Here is a 25,778-nt window from a genome sequence, read left to right as displayed (position 1 = left end):
TTACAATAAGACATTAGTATAACTCAATAAGAAACAATAAAGTTGTGCTAAAAAAATATGATATAACATGACAAGAAAATACAATAGAAGAAAACAGAATAAAATAATGAAATATAACATTAAGAGCAGAGTACAAATTTGTTACAACAGGCTGTCAAAATGAAGTGCTGAAGTGTTTTTTAATCCAGAGCGAGAGACCCAAAACTAAATGCTTAGTCATCCCTCGGAACAATGAGGAAAGCCCTGCTTGTGGGTCTCAGCATGCTAGGGTTTTATAAATTGTAATTAGGAGCTTGATGTGCAGCTTTAAAAGTTAGAAGCAATGTCTTAAAATTTATTCTAAAACTCAGGGGAAGTGGTACACTTAGAACAGTAAAATAAAACAACAGATCACTTCCTTAATTGCCCAATGTCAATCTATGTTATTTAACTGTACACTGCTGGATTGTATTTGATCAATTTTTTGTGCTAATCTTAATTTTCCTAGTGAAGAATTTCTTCTTCAAGCATTCTTTGATGTCCTTGGTTTTGAAACAATATATTATCGGGTTGACAGCAGCAGGTAAAAGACTGTACAGCATCACAACAACAATGCGAACTGGAGCACTGAAAGTGAAACCTACATTATTTGCCAGGTACACAAAGCACCGCGGCATATAATACAGAAACGTGATAAGGAGCTGTGGCATGCAGGTAGACATAGTCCTGAGGCGGCCTTCAGAGCTGGACATACGAATTACAGCAACAATGACGACAAAATAAGAGAATATAATAAAACCCAGAGGCACCAACAAACTGAACATGGCAAGACCAAGTCCAACTAGCTGAACTCTTCGTACATTCTCACATCCAAGTCCAGTTATTGATAAATGGTCACAATAGCAATGTAAAATTATATTTGAATTACAAAAAGGCAATGCAAGAGCATCTAAAACTATACCCACCATCCATGTTATTGGCATAAACCATGATATTCCACAAAGCACAGACACTGTGGTGTTTGTGAACAGAGCTGTGTAACGCAGTGGAACACAAACTGCAATAAAACGGTCAAGGGCCATCACCATCAGGATGAAAGAATGAGTTGCCCCTAAAAAATGAACAAAATACATTTGTGCAAAGCAACCATAAAATGAAATAATGCTTTCATCAAGCCAATATTTTAGTATAATCTTTGGAAGGGTAACACACCCAAACACAAAGTCACATAATGAAAGGTGGCAAAAGATCAGATAGGTGGGTTTGTGAAGAGACTGTTCATATTTAACAAACGCTAAAATGAAAATATTTCCCACAGCTATGGCCAAGAAGAGTACAAAAAGCAGGGCCGACACAGGACCATAATGCTCTGGTAAAAGTCCAGGAAATCCAACGATGAAGAAATCTTTTATCCTTGTTACATTTGTGTAGAACATATTCACTTGAATTCACGATAGAAACAGTAGTTATTAGGCTGAGTTGAGAAAAATAGAGGATAAGACAGAAGTGTTGACAATATACTTACAGTGGTTCCATAAGTGTCCTGCAACATCTCAGGACACATAATGCTCAGGATCTTGTCTGATACTACATTTTATGTAAACAAGTACGTCCCAAATGGATTGCATTTCCCAAAAGCACTCCACTACTTCAACATGACAGATGACGCCTTCAATAAAATAGTATTTAGTATCCTGTCAGTGCCTTACAGCCATGGCAAATATACACTACAGTATACTATGGAGCATACAGAATGTCACTACATTATTTTATCAGTTGCAACACAAAATAAAATTGATTACATTAAGGCATTATCAGCAGTCTACACAAAACCTCTGATGATCTTATTCCTCATTTAAATGGCAAATCAATAATTTTACAATTGATTCACAAAATTTCCTTTAAAAACCTTTACAGAATTTGACCTTTTTTGTTATTTCCTTAATTGGTGTCTCTCTGACATATTAATTTGACTCCTTTCAGATTAGTTCAAGTTTCATTGTTACTTTAATGTAAACATGTCTACTTATATACAAGTAATTTACAAAAGAAAACATTTCCTGGGAGAGATGTATCGCCACCCCAGTTACGGCTTTTAACAGTCTTTTCATCAATGAAAGCATCTGCAGTCTGCATCTGGTAAATCGGCTGAAAAAGTTTATCCAGACAAACAGCAGCCCCTCACTTGTATTTGATTGCATTCTGTCTTATCCGATCCAATATGGCGGCGACGTTTACGTACGACCCCGCAGCCGGTGCGGCGTCTGCATCTAAGACAGATGAAGGTAAGACAGTTGTGGAGTCACAGGTTGAAAGTTTAATGTTCCTAACAAAAGTCATCTAGAACATGCTACAAGGAGTAGCAGGTAGAGCTTCTACTGATGATTTCATGTCTGTTTTTTATTTTCTGTGGTTAATATTGTCAACGCTAACGCTAGCTAAATATTAGCAATGTCATGCTAGTTTAATGTAGCGTTTGGATGATTCAGAATGTACTGAGACAATCCCCTGGAAAGAGTACTTAACCCTTTTCATTTATATAGCGCTTTTCACAGTGTTTTATTCTGGCAAGAAAAACAATTGGAGCAATGAAATGGAGGGTTTTACAGGTGCAGCAGCTAATTTATCCAAATGTAATGCAATACTTTTTAACTACTCAGATTTTATTTGTATTTTTGAGAGATAGTTAATGTTGCTCTGTGTTGTGTGGGTGTTTCATTTCATAACTGAAGAAAAGAAAAGAAAAGTGGACTGAAGCAGAGGAGCATCTGACCAGCAACTGGATCAACTCCACAGCTCACCACTTCATCACAGATAAGCCCTGAAATTTAATCACTTTATTTAGAGAAAAATAACAACTAAAACCACAAGATTGAGGGGAGCTATTATTTAATTTAGTCTGGGATATATTTTTAAAAAACAAATTTGCAATTAAGTAAATTGTCACAACTAATTGCCACACTGTGTAGCTGGAGTACATACAAAAACAGAATGTGCATCTTGTGCAAACTTTAAAAATCTGTTTCTGTTGTACAATCACATTTCTTGCAAATCAAACCAAGCTTTCTGAGTAGTTGGCTGAGGTATGTTATTAGACTGAAAATTTAATCTCTATTCCAATCTTTTTTGTTTTCACCTTCTTCATCAAAGTCTGCTTGATATCCTGAGTCTTAAAACAATATATGATTGGATTAACAGCAGCAGGAAAAAGACTGTACAACAATATCAATAAAATGCGAACATCTAAACTGAAAGAAAATCCAACAGTGTTAGCAACATAAACAAAACATCTGGGCAGGTAAAAAAGACAAGTGATAAAAATTTGTGGGGTACAAGTTGATAAGGTCTTTTTTCGGCCGGCAGCATTAGACATTTTCAAAATAACCACTATGATGGAAAAGTAGGAAAATAAGATGAATGCAAGGGGAAGCAAAAGACAAAACATGGCCATACAGAGAGTAGTGACCTGTACAATTTTAACATCCTCACCGCATGCCTGACTTGTTATAGAAATGTGGTCACAGTAGCATTGAGAAATGACATTTGATTTACAGAAAGGTAAAGTGAGGGCATGCAGTACAATAGTCACCATCAAAGACACAGGTATGAACCAAGCAAACCCACAGAGCACAGATATGATGTTGTTCGTGATTAGGACAGGATAACGCAGTGGAATACAGATGGCAATAAATCGATCAAGAGCCATTACCAACAAGATAAAAGAAGTTACTGATCCTAAATAGTGGACAAAGAACATCTGTGTAAAACAGCCATAAAATGAAATAGTGGTATCACCAAACCAGTATTTTGATATGATCTTTGGGAGAGTCACAGTGCCAAATGTTAAGTCGTTCACTGCCAAGTGACAAAAGACCAGATATGTTGGTTTTTGCAGTGACTTCTCACAGAAAACAAATGATAAAATGAAAATGTTCCCTATTGCAATAGCTAGGTAGATGACAAAAAGCAAAGCCGACACAGGCCCATAATACTGTGGTGAAAGTCCAGGGAAACCGAGGATGAAGAAGCTTCTCATCCTTGTCACATTGGTGTGGATCATTATCACCTAATTCACAATCAGCACCAAGACAAAGAAATCAATGTAAGGTATAAGTCGAAATTCATTACATGTCACATAGCAAATGTAATATTTAACATGACCAAACAGTAAGAACATCCATGGAAATTATTAGTCTCACAAAACACAAAATATTTGCAAATTCAAGCTTCTCTGATGTGAAGATTTGCTCCCTTTTCCGTTTCACAGGATTATAATTTTGTATACACTTCAGTTTTTCAGACATACTTAGAACTTTTGACACATTGCTTTGGCCTCAGGTAATTTGTGTCTGGCATTTTCCATTATGTTTGACATTTATTAGAGTAAATTATTAAGCGATTACTTGAGAAATAATAATTAGTACTCATTAAAACAGTTGAGACAATAATTGCAGCCAAAAAGGTAATTGTATATTACATTCTTCACTCATCTCTTTCTACCTGACTAGAATTTATTAGAACCAAAACTGCCTTGGTAACAATCATTTGTCATTGTCAATTGTACTACTTTCCTCACAGGTTTTTTACAAAAGCTTGAAGATGTTATTATTTCAACCTGTGGATTATCTTACAAAGATACAACATATAAAAGGAAACAAATACATATAATATAGTTATACAATATGGTTTTTGTATTTTCCATTTAGAATCTAAGTAAGAGTCTTACCTTTCAGATTGCCGGCTAGTAACTAAAAGATGAGTACCGTGCCTGGGTGACGGCTAATATCTGCTCTTCTCAATATTTGACCATGCATATTCTCAAAGGATTTTACTCTCAAATGAATTTCTGCAGTGCCCAAATAGCGTCACCGTATCGTCTTCCTTACAATTCACTGACATGTATAAAGATTAAAACAATTTATATCAACATAAAAAGGAACAAAATAGATTTAAAAAGGCTTACTTAACCCCTTGAGCTACATTCGGTGTGGTTATAGAATCTTCAAAAGACAATTCCATAAAGAAGCAATACTGTGGCACTGTTGTGGCAAAACCTTAACAAATGTGTGTAATCCTTCCTTTAGGTTTACCTCTCACCTCCCAGTAAATCAGTTATTTCAGAAAGCTGGGGGCACTGACTCTGCTCCCACTGAACTCAGATATTGCTGAGATTCTCAATATTAGCCATGAACATATATCAGTCACGTTTAGTTGTTAGCTGACTAAACTTCAAATGTTATGCCTAAAAACCATAGGTGTTATGTTTGACCCTGAACATAGCATATTAAAATGACTGCAATGACTGTGGGGTTTTTTTTTTGCCTCTGCGCTGGTGACAGCCAGGGCCAGAGGCATTATGTTTTCTGGTTGTCCATACGTCTCATTCTCGTGAACATGATATCTCTAACACCGTGAGGGAATTTCTTCAAATTTGGCACAAACATTGAACTGGTTAATATGCAAAAACACTAATTATTCAATGCTGCAACTCGGGAAGGGGAGATTGTGGCCATATTTCCTTGGTTGGCGGAGGCATTTAACCACGAGGCGGTAATTCTAGTTTTCTCTGTTAAATTATTGCATTTGTTTAAATGCTTCAAAAAAAATGCACAAAGCCCCCATGTCAGATATGCCAAAGTCAGAGGTTTTCAAATGTATACCCCTACTGGTAGAATCAAAACAAGATTTTGTGTCAGTGGAGGAAGCAAAAAAGGTCGTTTGATATGAGAAATGCCTTTTGTGGGTGAGTGCCACGTGCACCACTGTAGTGTGAATACCACAATTTAGAATTAGAAAGGGGACACCAGTCCTAAGGGAGGACAACAATGAATTAATTAATTGATTAATGTGATCAATCTCATATCAGAAGCCATGACTTCGGTGACAATGGATATCCAGTCTCTACTTCAGAAGAACACAACAGGACAACGACTGAGTGTAAATAAAGAGGTTTATTAACTAGACTATCTACAGAGTAAATGCAATGTATAATAATCATCAAGATGAATATAATAACGAAATGAACTGTGTGATGAGTTGGCAATGGTGGGAGGGAATATGTTATGGCTATTTACAGTATGGCTATACAGCTAATGATACTAGGTCTACGAATGAGATTTGATGACACTTTGACCTGGTTGTGGATCTCTGACATGCTAAAAGCATGGTCTGTTTGTGAGAGAATGGTCCTTTGTGTCTGTTTTACTATCAGTTTGATAGTTTGATGGTTGCAAGAGTAACAAATCGTCAATTTTGGGTCCATAACTCTGCGTGTCCTTACAATGAAGTTATTTAATGTCTTGTGACTGATGCCAGACCGCGCATGTCTGGGTCATTTGGTTTCAGGAAATTATCAAACAAGTACAAGCATCAAATAATTGACCACATACTGAAAATTGCATTGGAACTGCAATTGTGCTACTACTGGCTTTGTCATGTTCTGGTTTCTACATTTATACATTGCATTAATTTATGCCCATAGAAGAAAACCAGACTCACTGTACAAACCGAAAAATTATTCAATGGATGTGCTCATCTGCAAGCAAATGTGAAAAAATGCTTTTCCGGAGACTAGAAGTGGAAATTACTAATCACTTTGCTGATTTATTTATTTATTTTTTAAATCAGTGACTGTGTAGTTTGTTGTTTTTTGCTGGACCGGCCAAAGGCCAGTGCTATATTCGCGTATATCAATTACTGACTGACTGACTGATAGGAGTGAATGATGAAGTTACACCATTGGTTGGCAGCGTATTTTCCCATTGGCTGTTGCTCTTTCAAAATGATTTGGCACGAACAATTTGTTATGTCATCAGGGGCCATTTACAGCATATTCACATCACCATATTTCCTCAAATAGTGACTGGGGCCTTTATTTATTTCATTAAAGAAGCTGTACCAATATACGACCTAGCCTCATATACTAGGTATTTACCTACTAAATTGAATGCATCATTCGAATAAACTTGATTATGTTCATCAGTAGGCAAACACTACCATTCATAATGCTGTTACATTTGGTAACTGCTTTTGCTTGTCTTTAGTTCAGTAGTACGTACAGTCATGTGCTGGTTCTAACAGTTCAGTTCAGTAGAAAAACTACTGTCACAGTTTAAGCTGGACCTAAATGCAGACCAAACACAAGGGAGTAGGTGGAAAGAAATGGTTTTACTTACAAAAACACACAAGGAACAGGAACCACAAGCATGAGGCAACACAAGGAACATGAACAGCAAGCTGAAGCATGAAGTAACTCTGGGATTTAAACAGGTAACACAAGGAACAATAACAGACAAACTGACAGAAACAAAGGGGACCATAGAGACTAAATGGACACAAGGGAGGCAGGGGTGATTGAACACAGGTGAAACACATTAGGGCAGGGCAGACAATCAACAAGGAGGGAAACAGGACAAAGACAGGGAGTAAAAAAATCAAGTGACACACAAGGAAACTAACTACAAAATGTAACAGGAAATGACCAAACTCAATCATAAATTGTCTGTTCTGGCAACGAAGATAAGAGATCAATTTAAAACTGGGCTCTGATGCAGCCGCGCCTCTCTGTCTGCTGTCACTACTAGCTGTGCATGTGTAGCGGCTTTGTACTCTCTCTCTTTGCGTTGTGTAATTTAAGAGACGAAGATGACCATCACAGTCGGCACTTGCCGTTTATTTCGAACCTTGGCGAGCCTGGCAGAGGGATTAATACAGTCAGAACCCGGTTTTCCTCTCACACAGACACATACACATCAGGGGGACAGCGAGGTCCGACTGTTGAATTGGTTTCAAAATGTACATAACAAAACCACACAAAGCATACCTGGCAGAGGGATTAATACAGTCAGAACCCGGTTTTCCTCTCACACACACACATACACATCTGAAAAATGTAAAATGAAAAGAAAGTGCAGGTTAGCGAGCAACGTGTAGCACTAGCCATTTTGTAAACCCAATTAAAAGAAAAACACCGTCAACTTTTATGAAAAAGGATGTGCTCGACCATTCGGGAGCTATATGTTTAAAATAATACAACTTAAACCACCCCTTAGTATTGGAAATTACAGTAATTAATATGACACAATACGGAGCTCATAGCTCATGCACCTACCAGGGGGATAGCGAGGTCCGACTGTTGCTGCCCCCAGGGTTGCATGACCCTAAACCACAGGGGTGCTGCATATAATGACCATGGGACCAACAAGTTTGCGTGTTGTGAGATGAGTTTTTATGGCAAGTGGAATCACCTACTTCTTAACTCTGTTACACATGCACAGTCCTTACACACACGGTGGAGAAGGTCCGGAGAGCAGATACTTGTTTTGAAGGTAAGTTAAGGCAGAAGAGTTTGCCGAAATTGTAATAAACATCCCAGTCCTCTACAACTCACAACTACTAGTAACATTACTGTGAGCCATTAATGTTATATAAACATAAGCGGCAGCTCTGCTCGCTCGCAGTCCCTCCAGACGTGCCTGTTAATCACTTGAAACAAGGTTGCTGATAATATCGATATGGAAATAGTCTGCGATAGTAGAAGTCTGTGTGTGTGAGTGAGAGAGTAAAAACCTAATGAACTCAATTCAGTCCAGTTTTATTGCAGGGAAGCCCGTCGAGGTGAAGGCTGGTTAGCTTTTAGCGTAACATTAGCCCACTGGTCCGCTTTCTCCTATTCTGGCTCTAGATGCTCAGCAGACTGTAGCAATGGGGAGAATGTCTGTTATGGTAGAGAATAGTGTGTGTTTGTGTGGAAGTCACATGAGAAACTCTACAACTCATGACTACTAACGTTACTGTGAGGCCCAATACGTTAGCGGCAGCTGTCTGTTCCTACGATAAACACTGATTATTAAAGTGAAGATGCTGTAGGCTATTTAGTGTTTTTAACGGTTTAATCACTTGAAACAAGGTTACTGATAATATTGATACTGAAATAGTTATAAAAGTAAGAAGTGTGTGTGTGTGAGAGAGAGACAGAGAGAGAGAGAGAAAAAAATCAGTTTTATTGCAGGGAAGCACGTTGAGGGGATGGCTAGTGAATAGTGTGTGTGTGTGTGTGTGTGTGTGTGTTTGTGTAAGCCACATGAGAAGCTGCAGAAACTGACAGCAAGTACCGTCTGTCTGAGAGAAAACTGTAGGGCAATAATGGCTGTTTAACTACCAAGTACTTTACCTTTTTCTGTGTTGATTGAGAGATCCCAAGCAGCAGAAAATGACATTGTTAGATGAAGTGTGTCCTGAAGCTGTCTTTGATAGTTTCTTGTAGAGAGGAGAAGGATATTGCTGTTCAAGACTTAAGACATAATGTAACTGCATCATAAAGCCTACATGAACTGCATGGTGTTCAGGGATGAATAGTCTCTCCTATTGCTATTGTACTATTTTTTCAGCTATAGTTACATTAATCGTTAGTAATGTAGCAGCTTAGTTTTGAATGGCAGGGTCCCTGGTATCACATGTTGTTAAAATATAACATTTACATAATAGAAATCAACTACAGGCTTCCCAAATGCTGTTATAAATTAAACATGATGAATTGAGCATATGTCAGCATGTGGCCCCACTTTTAACTCTCTCTCTTTTTTCAAACCCTTATTGCAGATGGATAGACTTAAGTTTAAAAGTGCAGTATGGAAGTGTTACACTCAACCAACACCAGGGAAGGCAGTCTGTAATACATGCAATGAAGGTGTCAACATGGGAGCAACAACGGGGAAAAACAAAAATTCTTCAAATCTGTGGTCCCATCTTAGGATTCATCACCCTGAGTTGTATGAAACAGCACAGAAGAAACGGGAATCTGAATCTCATCAGGATGAGGCAACTTCAGCCAACAATAGAGGACATGTTTCAGAAACAAAGAAAGTGGACAAATTCAGATGACAGGTCGAAACTAATGGACGAACTAGTAATAGAGATGATAGTCACTGACAACCAGCCATTCACAGTGGTGTCAGATGTTGGCTTTAAGCGCCTCATGGCTGCAGCAGAGCCACGATATGCACTGAAAAGTGAAAAGTATTACCGAACTGAGAAGCTGCAAGAAGTTCACCACAAGATTGTGGAAAAGATCAAAGCCCTGATTCAACCAGAGAATGCTGGCTACTCTCTCTCCTTCACCACAGACTGCTGGTCTGGTGCGACAGAGTCTCTCATGAGCCTGACATGCCATTTCATCGACGCTAAATGGACAAGAAAGCAGGTCATCTTAAATACAAGAGCGATGCATGGGTCCCACACTGGGGAATACCTGAAAGAGACATTCCTCAATATGCTTGAGGACTGGAAGATAAGTAAAGACTGTGTAGCACTAGTGCTTCGAGACAGCGGAGCAAATATTGTGAAGGGAATGAGGCTCGCTGAACTCCCAGACCTCAGCTGCACAGCGCACACCTTGCAACTTGTGGTGAATGACGGTCTGGCAAGTCAAAGAGCCGTCACAGATGTCATTGCAATACTTAAGAAGTGTGCCACACATTTCCACCACTCCATTCTGGCCAAACAGCGCTTGTGAGACATTCAGAGGGAACTTGGCCTGCCAGAGCACAACATAATCCAGGCTGTTCCAACGAGGTGGAACTCAACGCTCCACATGCTGCAAAGAATGCTGGAACAAAAGCGTGCACTTACCATCTACTGTGGTGAACATGGAGGATTTGTAGGCCCCACTGCTCACCAGTGGGTCCTTAAGTCCAATTTAATTGAAACTCTTCTCTCAATAGAGGAAGTGACACTTCAGGTGAGCCACAGAAACTCATCAGCATCCTGCATCATTCCATGCCTGACTGTGCTGAAGATGCTTCTTGAAGATGATGAGGGGCCCTCCACAAAAGGCATCAGAACGCTCAGGCAAGCCATGAGGGAGAGCCTCGACAAGCGTTTCTCAAAAGTAGAAGACACAAAAACTGTGGTGCAGGTCTCTTAGATCCTCGTTATAAGAGTCATGCATTCTCCTCTCCCATGACCTTGAGCAAGGCCAAAGGATGGTTGAAAGAGGAAGAGGACGCTGCCACACAACAGACCACTCGAGAGGAGCAGGCTGCCACAGAAGGAGCCAGTATGGAGGAGCAGGCAGCTGCATATGGGACACACGAGAATGACGGAAACACCCACAAAACGCAACGGAGAGAGCACACATCCTTCCGCAGCCGTGTTGATGAGATGTTCAGTTCTCTGCTGGCACCTCACACTGGTGACCTGCTGGCCAGTAGCTGCGTTGAGGATGAGCTACATCTGTATCTCAAGGAGCCAGTGATCGACAGGCGTAAAGGGGACCCACTCCAGTGATGGAGACAGAATGAAGGGTGCTTCAAGCTACTTGCGAAACAAGCAAGAAAGTTTCTTTGTGCACCACCCTCATCAGTCCCAAGTGAGCACGTCTTCAGTGAAGTCTCTGCAATTTATGAGAGCAAAAGAAGCCGTCTCACTGGAGAGCACGCTGAACAACTCTGCTTTTTGCACCACAATCTGGTGATGCTCAATTGGGACTACTAACTGATTTTAGACTCACATTTCTGTGCAAATTTTATTTAACTCTGTTTTATTTACTTTATAAAACTATTTATTTATTTATTTAAATTTTCAGTTAACTTTATAAGAGATGCTGCTGACCCTGGGAACTGCTTGCACTTTTTGTTTTTGTTTGAACTTAAAACAAAGATAAGTGAAAGATTAACATTTCAGTTATATTGAAATTTTGGAAAACTTTATTTACTGTAGAAAAATTTAGGGAGCTATTTATTTGTTTAAGTTTTCATTTAACTTTATAAGACATGCTGCTGAGCCTGGGAGCTCCCTGCACTTTTTGTTAGAATTTTAAAACAAAGATATCTATTGTCTAAGAAAAAAAAAACTTTAACATGTTGCAAATCTGAAAAGCTGTTAAATAAACATATGCTTAAAGGCATTTAAACAAAGTTAAGTGGAGTTTGTATTATTCAAAATTTTCACGACAATATTTTCCCTTTTACTGCAAATAAATATCGGCTCCAAATATCGGTTATCGGCCTCCTTGACTACTAATAATCGGTATCGGTATCGGCCCTGAAAAAACCATATCGGTCGATCTCTAGTGACAATGTTGATTCAATATAGGCAGTCATAGTTCAGTCTGAAGATTAAGTGTTAAAGATTGTACATGTGCTGAATACCTGTAGATACTGGTGCTTGGAAATAGGCCAGTACCTTTGACATATTTACACACATCATGTTGCCCTTAAGCCTGTAGACTGAATTGTGAGGATAACAGATCCTTAGCCCTAATAGTGGGACAGTCTATTGAGAATATTCAACTTAATTAAAGTATTTGTTTTATTGTTTTTGCTTTTATTGCTTTTCCTTTGTGACAGCAATTTGCAATCCGCTCTGTGTGGTTGATAGTTTTATCTGATATTGTGTAATCTGAATTTGGAGATTTGGAGGTTAAGGGTAAATGCAAGTCACATGAAATAATAAGTGGAAATGATTAGCCTTGTACTTGATTAATGTAGAATGTCTAAATGTAGAACAGAGAGTATGGAATATCACTGATTTCCAACACATAAACACAATAAAGTTTCTTCTTTGTCTATTTCCCCATTTTCTCATATTACTACACACAAATAAACAATCATATGGAAGCACAATGTTAATCTGATCAGTTCAACAATATTACTAGTGTACAATGAGCTCACCTGTCAATCCGATCTTATAAAACAACATAATTATAATAAAGCAGTATATAACCATATCTTAATGAGCACATAATCTAAATTACAGTAGTTTATATGCTTTTATTAGGGCAGAACCACAGGTTAAGATATATATTTTAAACATTAGAAAACTGGGATGAAAGTCAAAATTGTACTTTAATGACCTTATAGAAGATAAAGATAGAAAAAGTCAAGTGAGTTTTAAAAACAAGTTTACACGTAATTGTAGCAATTGACTCTGTTTTAGAATTAACTGGATATTAATTACTATTAATTACTACCATGTTCAAATTTTAAAATGTGTACACACATGAAGAACTGATAATTTCACATATCAACATAAAGGTAGTGTACCAAAACAACAAAATGAGTAGAGATTATATTTTTACATTGCATATTTTGTTTGTCATGCCTTCCTGAATGCCTCTCAGTGAGTATACTGCGTTGAATTTGACATTTTATAGCGGTTGCTGTTTGCAGAGAAGGTGGAGAAAAGAAAAGAAAAAAAGTAAAAAATGTAGTAAAACAAATGACCGGAGGTAAACTACATATTAAGTGTAGGACAGAATTGTGCAGGTGGAATATTTCTTAACTGTCACACATCTGTCTGGGTCACACAAATCCTGCTGTTGGATTTTCATGTGCATTTTGCCTCACCTGTCAGCTTTACATTAATATGACAATTTTATCTCTATTCCAATTTTAGTTTTCCTTAGCCTCTTCATTAACATCTGCTTGATTTCTTGAGTCTTAAAACAATATATGATTGGATTAACAGCAGCAGGAAAAAGACTGTACAACAATATCAATAAAATACGAACATCTAAACTGAAAGAAAATCCAACAGTGTTAGCAACATAAACAAAACATCTGGGCAGGTAAAAAAGACAAGTGATGAATATTTGTGGGGTACAAGTTGATAAGGTCTTTTTTCGGCCGGCAGCATTAGACATTTTCAAAATAACCACTATGATGGAAATGTAGGAAAATAGGATGAATGCTAGAGGAAGCAAAAGACAAAACATAGCTACACACAGAGAAGTGACAGCGACTATTTTAACATCCTCACCACATGCCTGACTTGTTATAGAAATGTGGTCACAGTAACACTGAGCAATAACATTTGATTTACAGAATAGTAAAGTAAGGACATGTAGTACAACAGCTACCATTAAGGGCAGAGGTATGAACCAAGCAAACCCACAGAGCACAGATATCTTGTTGTTCGTGATTAGGACAGGATAACGCAGTGGAATACAGATGGCAATAAATCGATCAAGAGCCATTACCAACAAGATAAAAGAAGTTACTGATCCTAAATAGTGGACAAAGAACATCTGTGTAAAGCAGCCATAAAATGAGGTAATCGCATCACCAAACCAGTATTTTGATATGATCTTTGGGAGAGTCACAGTGCCAAATGTTAAGTCGTTCAGTGCTAGGTGACAAAAAACCAGATATGTTGGTTTTTGCAGTGACTTCTCATAGACAACAAATGCTAAAATGAAAATGTTCCCTATTGCAATAGTTAGGTAGATGACAAAAAGCAGAGCCGACACAGATCCATAATGCTGTGGTGAAAGTCCAGGGAAACCAAGGATGAAGAAGCTTCTCATCCTTGTAAAATTGGCAATCATAATTTCAGTTTTCAGTAAGAATTTATCACAACCAAGACATGAAATAAAAACCTGCAAGGTAAAAGTGCTGCTTAGACTTTTAGAATATTACTTGAGAATATAATAATAATTTCAGTGAGATAACCAAAACCCAACTATTCAAAATTAGGCTCTATATCTGAAAGGCACTGCAAAACTGACTCGAATGCTTTTCCATACTCTGAATAAGGCTATTACTTTCCAGAGTGGAGCTCAGTATCCAAAAACTTAAGACAATGTCTGGATGCCAGGTGATACCAGCCTTTTATCAAGTTTGACCTGACATATCCTCAAAGGATCATAAAATGTATGGAGGAGTCATTTGTTTTTGTTTTTTTGGTGAGTTTAACTTGAGGAACATATTTATACAATGCAGACACTAACTTCTCACTTTTTACTATTTGAAAGCATAGATATAACATAAAATCAGATGTAATATAAAATCAATACTTATGATAAAAAACATGATATCAAATTAGACTAATTAATGAAAATATCATTAAAATAAATGAATGACACATCAACCCTCTTCATCAGTTTCTTCTTTTAGGTCAAAGCTATGCATCAAGCCAAAATATACATTTCCCCAAAAAATATATTTTGCTGCAAATGCAATACTACCAAGATTGCATTGTTTTTTTCAATATAATGATGAAACATTAATATTTATTGTATATGAAAAACTGTCAATGTATTTAATTTTTCCCCATGCAATATTTATGCCTACTAACTAAAGTGTGATTGAGGTTTTTCATGGTTATGACAATGCAAGTCAAAGCCTCTGGTTAAGTTTAGAGAAAGATAGTGACCTTGGTTAAATGTTGAGAAAGGATGCATCATTCATCATTATTTAAGCATTAACCTGCAGGTTAAAGTTAGGGAAAGAAAGCACAAACTTAGGTCTGGTGTCCAAGTTTTGGACTTTCACACCCACCAGTCAACCCTTACCTCCTCCCTAGGACTAATGTGCATTATAAGGATGGCACTTTTCATTGATTGGGAAAACATGCCAGTGAATGTAATCCTGACATTACTTGTGCTCTAAAACTTGTTTTCTAAACAAATTATTAGTATATAAGAGTATTTCAGAGAAATTGGGTTGATTTCAGGCCTATAATTTAACATTCTAAAAGGCTATAGAATTATGCTGGGGTTTTCTGTCCATATTCTCAATTGCAGCAAATGGGTACAGTACTCGACAGAAGCATTTTAGCATCTTGTCATTCCTACAAAGATAAAACGATAATTATTAGGATTATGGCCACTTTGAGGTTTTGAGAATTTGCCACTTGGTGAAGAGTAGGGATGCCGTAATCAAGTTTAGTTTTTTTGCCGCCCATACCGATCATCTGTGAGTGAGATTGTCCAATACTGATCATTTTTGGCATGCATTGCAGATGATGTACATTATCAGTTCCACACACTTCATAAAAGTTCCACACAGTCGACACAGCCGCTGGCGCATTGAACAAGGAGGGAGGCGGGACTACACTACACAGCACACAGTGCTTCTCTCAGCTGCAGACACCAGGGCCCGTATCCACAAAGCATTTTATCCTACCACTAAGAGTACTCCTAAGTCACACTAAACGATTTCCTCCTAAGTCCTATTCACAGAGCTGCTTAGACCAACTTTAAGCAAGGAAAAGCGAAAACTATCGTGCTATGGCTGATGTCAGTTTTCATGGACAAGCTCCCTTACATGAACCACAGCAATTGGTTGATGAAAGACAAGTGTTTGCCTGTGAAAATGCATGCGCAACATCCTGCAGTAATAATAATAAAAAAAAAAAAACACTGAGAAATAAATGAATACGAATTAAATAATAACAGATTAGGTGCTGTTTACAAAAGTAGTGCATTCTCCAAAATGCGTCCGTATGATAAGGTTTGTGTCGACCCGGGAGAATTTAATTTTACTATAAAAACTTCGATCAAATCTCTCAATGGAAAATTTAAAAAAAAACTAACCTGTCCTAGACGACCTAAATAAACCTAACTGGCAGCCTAATAGCCACAGTCTATTGTAGCTGTACCTGTTGTAATGTAGCTGTGGTCCCAGCTGTGGGTTGAGGTGTGAGAAGATTTCCCCTGTCCCCCACCAGGTGACATCCAGCTGGAACATGATCCTTTCAAACAGCTGCCTCAGGTCACTCTCCATTCAGATCCATATGACTCGTGTATAGTACCTGGACACTGTACAACAATGTCCACTACTGTATAGGTAGCATCAAATACAACCTGTGTGTTGATGGTGTGATTTTGTTTTCCTGTTTATAAATACCTCCTCGTCTTGCAATGGTGCAATAATTTTTACATGTGTTCCATCTCTGGCACCGACCAGTCCGGGTAGAATGGCAATTGCCATGAAGCTGCTTTATTTCTCTGTAGTTGTTGAACATCTAAAAGAAATTGTATGAATTGTCCTATGATGTCAACGCATTTATTGTTTGGTGGATATATCGGCTTATCTCTTTTGCCAACTAGTGCATCGTTGCCCGACACTTAATTTCCGTACTGATTGGGTTGTTTCATTTGTTAGGAGATGTTATTGCATCCCTCACAAACTCCACAATGATCATTATTCCCTCATGATTGAGTTGGTATCTTTTAAGTAATTCAGCATTGTGTAAGGTTTCCAAAACACTGACGTGAAATGACAGCACGCCTTTTACGATTCTTTGTGATTTGGTTTTAGTGAGTTAGGAGTCCTCTCGACTGCTTCTAACTTCTCCCAGACTGAGGAGCTTCTCTAGGAGTTTCTCCCCTAAATCTGCAAGTTAGGAGCTACTTTTAGCCATAGATGCTTTGTGAATACTGGCCCACAGTATTAACCATAGGTGATTGGTTTTAAGGTGATCGGTGAGTAGACACATTAATTCCGATCTACTGATCACATATTTTTAATGAAAATTGACCAATAATTGGGACATCTCTAGTGAAGAGTTGTGTACTTTTCATAAAATGTGGTGAAACTAAAGGTTTGAAGGTCATGGTCATATATGTGTGTGCAGTGCCTTAGTTGTCGTTGACTCTGTAGACCAGGATTTGTGTCGTCTCTTGCACTAACAATTATTGGCATTTCAAAAAATATTGATGACAAGTAAACTACAACAATGTCTTGTCCTTCTTCACCATACATTGATAATGTAGGAAAAAATTACAAAATGTTGCCTCTAGATGATCAAAATGTATTATTTCATGTAATGTAGGGCAGGGTTTTGCAAAATCATCCAGTTGTCCACATAGGAATTAACAAGAAACATCACACAAAAACACCCCTTTTCTTTGAACTGGAATATACCTGTACTTAATTTGCTGTAATGCATATCGTCAGCATCTGATTGTCAGTATTCACCCTGTTCATCCTCACACAAATCTTGGCCTAAATCCAAACACTCTTGTTTCTAAGAGTCTTCACTGCCATTATCTTGGATTTTTCAAAATTTCACAAGACAGAAAGAACAATTTGATGTAAAATGACAATTTTCTTATAAATTGAACATTGTTTTGGAGACTTCAGATTAGTGGAGTGAAAAGACCACTTTTTGAAGATGATACTAAAATTATCTCTTACAGCAAACCTTGATAGATTATGAAAAGAAAGGAAGTTCATTATACTTTATGTTCATGGTTTGATGTTTGAAATAACAATAGGTTGATAATCTACCTGAAGTTGATATATTGCCTTTGTCACAGTTTCCATACTTGTTAGACCTGAATCCGGCTTACAAACTAAAATAAAGGTTTGTCTTATAATCATTATATACTATAACATATGAGATTATAGTGTTGGAAATAAGGCAAAAGAACAAACGTTTGTTTCTTGGAAAATCAGGCTCATTAAAATACATCAAAATATGAGAGAATCACACAGTAAATGTCAACAGAAAGCAAGAGGCTATGGTCTTTTGTACATTACATTTTTGTTTAATTTGAATGTCACATGGATCATATAAATTTGTGAGAGTGCAGAACAGCATTTTAAATTATTTAGTAGAACAGCAAAATGTGTTCATTCATAAAACAGTTACCCCGTAACAGCATATATAGTCTTTAGTACATGTAGCTTGCAATCTCAGGTACTCTAGAATGGAAGTGGCTTGGATGGACAAAAATTTTTCATTTTAATATACAGAGATAAGAATTTAATGTAGATTCTCACACTGGGTGCATTACTTTGAAGTTTGTTTCATTCCAACTTTAGCATTTTTCAATCTCTTCATCAAAACTTCTTTGATATCCTTGGTTTTGAGGCAATATATGATTGGATTAACAGCAGGAGGAAGAAGACTGTACAGCAATATCAATAAAATGCGGAAGTCCAAACCGAAGGAAAACCCTGTAGCATGAGCAAGATAAACAAAACATCTTGGCAGGTAATACAGGCATGAAATGAATAACTGTGGCGTACAAGTTGATAAGGTTTTGTATCGACTTTCTACGTTTGGTATTCTCAAAACAACTATAAAGATAGAAATGTAGGAAAAAAATATAAATGAAAGTGGAAGCAAGAGACTAAACATTGCAAGACCGACAGCAACAGTCTGAACATATTTTACATTTCCACCACATGCCAGGTTTGTAATTGAAATGTGGTCACAATAACATTGCACAATGATGTTAGAACTACAATAAGGCAAAGAAAGGGCATGTAATACAACTGCCATCATCCTAACAAATGTCCCAATCCATGACATCCCACAAGCAATAGATATAGAGTTGTTTGTAATTAGAACAGGATATTTTAAAGGTAGACAAATTGCAATGAAACGATCCAGAGCCATAATCAGCAGAAAGAGAGAATGAATAGCTCCCAAGGAATGCACAAAATACATCTGAGTGAAGCAGGCACCAAAAGACGCAATCTTGTCATCCCACCAATATCTGGATATGATTTTTGGCAAAGTCACTGTCCCGAATAAGAAATCATTCATTGCCAGATGACAGAAGATCAGATATGTTGGCTTTTGTAGACGCCTTTCAAACCCAACAAAAACTAAAATGAAAATATTTCCAGCAAGAATAACCAAGTAGGTGAAGAAAAGAAGAGCAGACGCAGGTCCATAATATGTTGGGTGAAGTCCTGGGAATCCAAGTATTACAAAGTCTTTGATTGTTGTTATGTTCTTGTAAATCATTCTAATTCATTTGTTAAAATGTGAGATAAATGCCCTCTTAAAGGAAATGTGCAAGATTATAGTTTGTCATTGTTCATCATTCAAACAATATCCATGACTGGCTTTTATGATCTAGCTGTTCTAGCTGTTTTTTCTATTGCCTTTGAAATGAAACATTTTTCAGATCCCAATCCTGAAAATCAAGCTAACAGTGCATCCCAATCCAAACTGAATACTACATTGCACTTTATATATGCTCCTTATAATGCCCCTCCTCTGTGGATGGTGCACTACCTCAGGGGTAGAACTTCAGTGGCGCAATGGAAATGTATGAAATTGTGCTTTTCCCTCATAAAGGAGGAGCAGAGTTGCTAGTAATATCGGAAATGCCTCTGATAGTGCCTAAAATACTGGATCGATTATCGCTGAGTACACGAATCAATGCACCATGTAATCTATCGATAAACTTCATAGTTTCACACCGAGATATAATGTACACTAAAACAGTAGTGTACACAGGAAGTTGTGCTGTGAGCCATTGGCAACTACTGTTATAGAGTGGTAAAGAAGAATTGATGTCTGGTAAATATCGCAATGTTGGCCGAGGTCACAAATAGACCCAGATGCTGTCCTACCTGGACCTATGACCTATAGATTATTGAGAATTATCTCAATAATATTACAATCTGTACAATATGCAAGGTTTTAATTTTGAGGGATGACACTAGTGTTAGGACAACTAATGTAGGGATTGGCATTTATTCTCATTTGTATTTATTTTTTGACTGACAGTCAATTTAGATAATGAAAAAACATTCTCTTGCATTCATGTATCTGCTCAGGTTTTACAAAGGGTTTAACCTGAGCCATGCCATACAACAATGACAGCAATCGTATCACATCCATACAGGGTTAGTAGAATGCAACAGTTTAAAGGTTTTTAATTATTTCTTCTTCAAACTGTATTTATTTTAGAGATGTTCTGATAGTAGTATCGGAAATGCCTCTGATACTACTTAAAATACTGGGTTGGTTAACGCTGAATACTTGATGCACTGGTCCGATACCACATAATCTATTGATAAACTTTGTTGGGTCTGAGTTCTGCCTCATGAGCTGGACACCATAAATGTTGGATCTTCGGTTGTCTATTCTATTTGCTATCATAAATTAAGAAAATATTAATATTAAAATATTAATATCAAATAATAACTTTAAAATGAATTAAAGTCCTCGGGGCACCGGCCTAAACTAATAGGCAAAATAGCCAATATTGTTTAAGTCCCAAATTATTACTATTAATCTGGAACTCTGATTAATAATAACCTTAAAAACTATAACCAAATTACCATATCAACAGTAAGTTAAACTGAAGGATTGGAATTCTACTAAGTAGAGGTTGGCAATATTCACACTTGTGCAACATTAAACACACCAGTAGTTATACTTAGAGACATTTATTTATATATTCATATATAGTAAAAACACAATGTCTAATCTATAATTCATCTTATGATTAGTGTCCAGTACAGTTAATTCTTTTCTGAAATGAAAACATTACATATGAACATGTCCAAAACTCTTAAAAAATCATAACAGAGAATTACCTCATTGAATAAGCACTTGATAAACACAGTTTATTTGATCAGTAGGACCATATACATTTCTTGTACTAGTGGGTTTTGTCCCGGAGGAAAACTAAATTTTTTCTAAATTTTTCTTAGATCTGGCAATGTTCAGGGATGCTTGATAAACAAGACTGATACAACATATTAATAATAAATGTACATTTTATTCAGTTCATTTTGTAATAGAAAATACAGGCTTGAGATATGCCTGAATTCTATATAATCAATTTTTAACTTCTCTTGTACTGTGACCATAACATGTATGACACACTCTAATCAACATGACAACATGAGAGGTCTCTGCAGTGAATGTTGAAGTTAGTCAGTTAAAACAATTAACCTAACAAGGTCAGAGGCCGGAAAACATTTAAAAACCCATTTTCCTCTGTTTTCCTCCGTAACCTGCAACAGAACTTGCTGAACATTGCTTTAATTACATACATATTTGTTTTACATAAACATACATGAGGGCTGTTTCATTCAGTTATACTAGATTGTAGAAATCCTTTCCCTTCCTCTAGGTGTGGCCTCCTATGTGTTAAAATGATGTGGTTATCATTGTGACAGGTTTGACTTTCAATTTTTCCCCAATCAATATTTTTTTTTTAAAGTTTTCAGTTCTCACAGAATGAGACGGCTAATTCGAAGAAAGGAGCAGTAATAAAAGATAAAAATAAAAATAAAAAATTAATCGGTTTGTCAGTCACTAACAGCTGCAACTCGTGTTTTTTGTGAAGCAGCCCTTTTGTTGAATTGCTTTCGCAAGCTTTCTCTCATTTCTTTACTTCTTAAGCAATATATAAGTGGATTTATCATAGGGGGGCAAAGGCTATACAGCATGATAATTACTATTCGCATATCGGCACTAAATTTAATGCCAACATTGCTGGCTAAATATACAAAACACCTGGGTAAATAATAGAGTGAAATTACCATTAGTTGAGTACTACAAGTGGATAAAGATTTAAGGCGACCTTGTAAATTTGCTATCTTAAGTACTGCTCTAACTATGCAACAGTAGGAAAAAATGATAAATGCCAGAGGCCCCAGTAGCACAACCATTGCAAACACAAAAGCAGGAAAGCCATAAGGGGCTCTGTCAGTGCAAGCGAGTATTGTTATACCAATATGATCACAGTAACAGTGATTGATTATGTTTGAGGCACAGTAAGGCAGAGGGTATGCCCTAATAACTATCATTAAAGGGCCTGCATTGGCAACAACCCATGCAATAATACTGAGAATGCATATAGTGGAGTTTTTAAGAACAAGTGTATATCTGAGAGGATGGCAGATGGCGAAATACCTATCTAAAGCCATTAGGAAGAGAATATAGGAATTCACTGAACCAAGAAAGTGAACAAAGTACATTTGGACAAAACAAGCATTGAATGAGATGGTCCCTGATTGAAACCAGTACTTACTTATGATCTTAGGTAAGGTGGTTGTGCTAAAGAGAATGTCACAAGCACTGAGATTCAAAATTATATAATACATTGGCTTATGAAGGCTACGATCAGTTGCAAATAAAAAGAAAACTGTAGCATTGCCCATCAAAGTAAAGGAATAAACCAAGAACAGCACAACTGAGGCAAGACCTTGGTATTCTGGATGAAGTCCAGGGAATCCTGTAAGGATAAATTCAGTCACAATGCTGTGATTTCCCTCTGGCATGATGGAGCTGAATTTTCCTAAACACACTGAAAAGGAAATATGGGAGCACATTTACAACACATTAGATGAAATACTTTAACATCAAACATTTATATTTTCACATCTGACTGATAATTAACAACTGTCAACCATTTTACAGTAATTGATGAATCTTTTATAACCTTTACTATTACATCCTTCATATTTCCTTTTTTCTGATTCAAATTTTTTATACAAGTTTTTTTTTGCATAGCCTTAAAGTACATACTACATTGCATTTCATTACATATATGTTTTGTGTATAATAAAATAAACTTTTGTATTCTTGAATCCTTAATGACATAACAGTAGATCAGTTTACACGTACCTCTCTCAAACAGTATGGCAGCATAGTCTAGGTACTGATTCACCTCTTAAAAAGACTTTACAGCATGCCTTGTGATCAGGACATGGAATCCATCCCTTTTTTTAATTCTCTGCGGATCACTAACAATCAGTCAACTAACCTCTTTAAGCACACAAATGGCAGTTTTACTTTTCTTTTTTTTTCCATCAAGCAGAAAGATGTCCACTAATTACTCTTAGAATAAACAAAAACCACGGTTAACCCACTGGAATAAGTGGTTGTGTATCACTCTAATGGGAACATTAATAGCAATTTTTGTTTCTTAATTTTCGGGTTTCTAAAGAGGTCTTGAGCCGATGCTATCCCCTATCCTTTTTTGACTATAATTAATATAGTAATTAACATTAAATTAGATAGTGGCCTGGGTAAATACTGTATATACTATGCAAGGAACACTCACCTCATGTTGGCTAATTGGAACAAACACTAATTTAATAATGCTAATAAATTATAAGTCTCACATGGGTAATTGACTTAATTTTAACAAAACTCCCATGTGTACCTAAATTATCTAAATTGATACTGAGGGAGGAGTGTTAATATCCCCAGTGTTTAATAGTGGTCTCTCAGCACATAGCATATGTTTAGTATGAGTGGATGTCTTTGAAGCATAATCCTCCAGGTTTAAATGTGAAAGTCACCTTGAACTGACTGAACCTTTTTTTTCTTTTAAAGAAGAAAAGCAGAAAAATGAAGGATGGATTTTGGCCTGCATTTTGTCCATAACCGTTATCACTTAAAACTGTCAAAGATTTGCTGGTTACATCTTCTTAAGTGTGAGGTTTTGTTGCTCTCCTACTTTTCATTACATTTTAAACTTAACATTCGGATTTTAGCTGTGCCTAAACAAAATGAGGTATATGTAGACAAATTTGGGCTTGGGAGTTTCTTATGGCTTCTCATGACTTTTTCGTATATAAATTCAATTGATGAAAACAAATTATGTGATAGATGGCTGTAGACCTATGTCCTATTTTCAATGTGGAAGATACTATCTAAGGCAGTTCAGAACCATGCAAGTGATTACCTCTATTAACAAATATGCATTGTGGCTACAGTACATGTCTTCCCAGCACTTCACAGCATTCATACTCTAACTTTTCCAATTCTATGGAAGTTAACTATGATGTCAGTTGGTGTGCAAACAACAGAGTTAATATTCACAGAAATAGTTAGAGAAAGATTCTGTTGACATGAGTATTCACTAAGGTACAAAGACACAGAGGCGTAGACTCACATACAGCCTTTAATCACACACTTGAGACCATTGTTGACATGAGACACTAACTAGCGTCCTCTTGGAACTCATTTGTGCTGTTGCTTGCTGACTGTCATCAGTCTAAAACAAACATCTCACTCTATCATCAAGTAAAAACTTTTTGATGTTTAATTGTGCAGAACACAACATCAACAGTACTTGCGTCCATGTAGTGTGGGGGGCACATGTTTTATTCTGAGGAATGAGAAATGCCACTACAAGTTTAAGTTTTGTTAAGCTGTTGGCTGTTTTTGATCATTAATTAGCCAAGAGCGGAGGAGGAGGTTTTCCTTACAGCACTCTCAGCGCTGAAGGATTCAATGTGTGTTTTCATTTTGTTAAACTGTTTATACACTAGAGAGTCTGACTACTGTATGCTATTTATTTTATTTATATAATATTTTCCTACACAGGAGATGTAGGCTGTTATGCTGGTTCTGCACATGTAAAAATAAGCCCCTTCTTATGAAAAAAAAAACATTTTTTGTACTGCTATTTTTTAATGGGTCAAAGACACTTTCATATCTAAATTCCCAAAATTTCCATTCTAAATAGTATATTTTAATCTTGTCTGTAAACGAGCTGCTATCAGTCAGAAAAAAATTCAAAATTAGCATCCCTACTGACAATAAATTTGGGTCTACAATATGTTAGTTTTGAATGTGTGTGTGTGCGCATGTCTGTGTGTATGTGTGTGTGTGTGTTGTAGAAATAGAAATGCATTAGTTGCATAATTTCTGCATGTGATCATAGGAACCTCTATTTTCACTAGTGGTTTTGTGAAAAATTATAAAAGTAGTAGAGTAACTCCTTGTGACTAAGGACTAAATATAGTATGATACAGAAACTACAAGGAGCTATATCAAATGCTTGGTACCACTGAACTTAAATTTCAACAATATGTGCTTTGATCCATTGTAAATTTAGCCTGTCATATAAATGTAAACACTTGTTTTTGTGATTTGTACATTCTTTTAAAAAGTAAATCAAACTAAATATAGTCGTTAGTCATCATTAGGTTTAAAATGTAGACTATCTCAGATTCAACATAATCCTCAACTAGTTCTAAAGAAAAAGATGGATATGAGGAACTGATTTTGTTTCTAATGTAATCCATTATAGTGCAGAAAAAATAAACTCTTCACAAATAACAAGCCAAAGCTATGGCGCTTATACACTACATTGCAATGTTTGCAATGAGTTAATTATTTTTCAGCTTGAAATATTCCCAAACCAATCAAACCTAATTCGTAGATGTAGTATCATTAGCTGTATAGCCATAGTGTATAGCCATAACATATTCTCTCCCACCATTGCCAACTCATCACACTGCTCATTTCATTATTATTTTCATCTTTATGATTATTACACCTTGCATTTACTCTGTAGA

The 25,778-nt window shown here is 36.7% G+C and overlaps 5 protein-coding genes and 1 pseudogene across 5 annotated transcripts; 1 reads left to right on the top strand and 5 right to left on the bottom strand.

The window, feature by feature from the left end:
* Positions 1–3: 3 nt before the first annotated feature.
* Positions 4–1,506, bottom strand: LOC111653105 (olfactory receptor 52E8-like). The gene has a single exon (XM_023403571.2). It carries the CDS (start codon positions 1,413–1,415, stop codon positions 456–458), a length of 960 nt encoding a protein of 319 aa, XP_023259339.1. The 5' UTR covers positions 1,416–1,506; the 3' UTR covers positions 4–455.
* Positions 1,507–3,070: 1,564 nt separating this feature from the next.
* Positions 3,071–4,039, bottom strand: LOC111653088 (olfactory receptor 52E8-like). The gene has a single exon (XM_023403549.1). The coding sequence runs from the start codon at positions 4,037–4,039 to the stop codon at positions 3,071–3,073; it is 969 nt and encodes a 322-aa protein (XP_023259317.1).
* A 3,164-nt stretch (positions 4,040–7,203) lies between these two features.
* On the top strand, positions 7,204–11,472 carry LOC111653087 (zinc finger BED domain-containing protein 4-like; annotated as a pseudogene).
* Positions 11,473–13,339: 1,867 nt separating this feature from the next.
* Positions 13,340–14,305, bottom strand: LOC111653093 (olfactory receptor 52E8-like). The gene has a single exon (XM_023403554.1). It carries the CDS (start codon positions 14,303–14,305, stop codon positions 13,340–13,342), a length of 966 nt encoding a protein of 321 aa, XP_023259322.1.
* A 4,000-nt stretch (positions 14,306–18,305) lies between these two features.
* LOC111653106 (olfactory receptor 52E8-like) lies at positions 18,306–19,642 on the bottom strand. Its single transcript, XM_023403572.1, has one exon. The coding sequence runs from the start codon at positions 19,462–19,464 to the stop codon at positions 18,499–18,501; it is 966 nt and encodes a 321-aa protein (XP_023259340.1). The 5' UTR covers positions 19,465–19,642; the 3' UTR covers positions 18,306–18,498.
* Positions 19,643–21,770: 2,128 nt separating this feature from the next.
* LOC111653086 (olfactory receptor 2AT4-like) lies at positions 21,771–22,796 on the bottom strand. Its single transcript, XM_023403547.2, has one exon. The coding sequence runs from the start codon at positions 22,794–22,796 to the stop codon at positions 21,771–21,773; it is 1,026 nt and encodes a 341-aa protein (XP_023259315.2).
* Positions 22,797–25,778: the final 2,982 nt, after the last annotated feature.

This window comes from Seriola lalandi, unplaced genomic scaffold, assembly GCF_002814215.2.
Source record: "Seriola lalandi dorsalis isolate HSWRI2012SDOR001 ecotype SW California unplaced genomic scaffold, Sedor1 jcf7180002054144, whole genome shotgun sequence".
NCBI lineage: Eukaryota > Metazoa > Chordata > Actinopteri > Carangiformes > Carangidae > Seriola > Seriola lalandi.
Note: the sequence above shows the minus strand (reverse complement) of the source record. Positions and strands in the feature narration are given on the sequence as shown.